Raw genomic sequence first — 749 nt, 5'->3', positions numbered from 1 at the left:
CTGCAAGGGAAGGCAAGAGCATGAGCTGTTTGTACAGCAAGGCAGCATTCAGTCCTTCTGACAGCAAGAGCTGCTCTAAGGTTTTTCTTCTTTTGTGTTATCCCACTTAGAAGCAGTTAAGGGACAGGATGTGTCCCTTGGGAACAGCTGGGTACTGGCTGTGGGTTCAGAGCAGTCCCACACCTGGTGTATGAAGGTGGGCACTCGGAGCAGTGCAGGTGCAGGCTGCACACAGGGAAACTGTCTTGAGAGACTGCAGACAGAATTTCGAGATGGAATCTTCTAAAGCCTGATCTGTAGCTTGGAAATAGCCTCAGAGAGGTCTGTTGGAGCTGGAGTTGCATTTCTGAACAAAGAGGAAGAAGCATTTCCAGAGCCTGTTCTCATCAGCCCACTTCTGCCCACAAGTTTCCCTTCCCTTGGTATTTTACCAACAGCTTAGTACACAGTTCTTCACAGCTGCCATCAGCCCTTAGGCTGAGTGCAGAGCATAGTGATAATCATTTCTGTAGCTTCAGTTTGATTTGTACACACCTGACCCAGCTCTTCCTGAACTCCTTGCACACCAGCTCGGGCTCCTGGTCCTGAGCTCAGGTCCAGCCACTGCTGCAGAATCTGTGCCTGCTGCTGACAGGACCTGATAAAATGGATTAGAAGGATTCTTACTCCAATTAAGAGCTCAACAGTCTAAGCCAACTTAGACTTGCAATTGATACTTGCAATAACACCCAATTTTTTGTCTCAAGCCT

The 749-nt window shown here is 48.3% G+C and overlaps 1 protein-coding gene across 7 annotated transcripts in view; it reads right to left on the bottom strand.

Annotated features, from left to right (window-relative positions):
- Window positions 1–749, bottom strand: part of SFI1 (SFI1 centrin binding protein) — a 28,596-nt gene that overhangs the window by 3,517 nt on the left and 24,330 nt on the right. For all 7 annotated transcript variants that reach the window (XM_051805471.1, XM_051805477.1, XM_051805473.1 and 4 more), the window contains one exon: window positions 535–637. In XM_051805471.1, coding sequence (XP_051661431.1) covers window positions 535–637 — 103 coding nt within the window. The remainder of the gene's footprint in view (window positions 1–534; window positions 638–749) is intronic.

Source organism: Manacus candei, unplaced genomic scaffold (genome assembly GCF_025592945.1).
Source record: "Manacus candei isolate 608988 ecotype Guabito, Panama unplaced genomic scaffold, ASM2559294v1 h1tg000064l, whole genome shotgun sequence".
Classification (NCBI taxonomy): Eukaryota; Metazoa; Chordata; class Aves; order Passeriformes; family Pipridae; genus Manacus; species Manacus candei.
The sequence above is the reverse complement of the archived record's forward strand: the minus strand, read 5'-3'. Positions and strand labels throughout refer to the sequence as shown.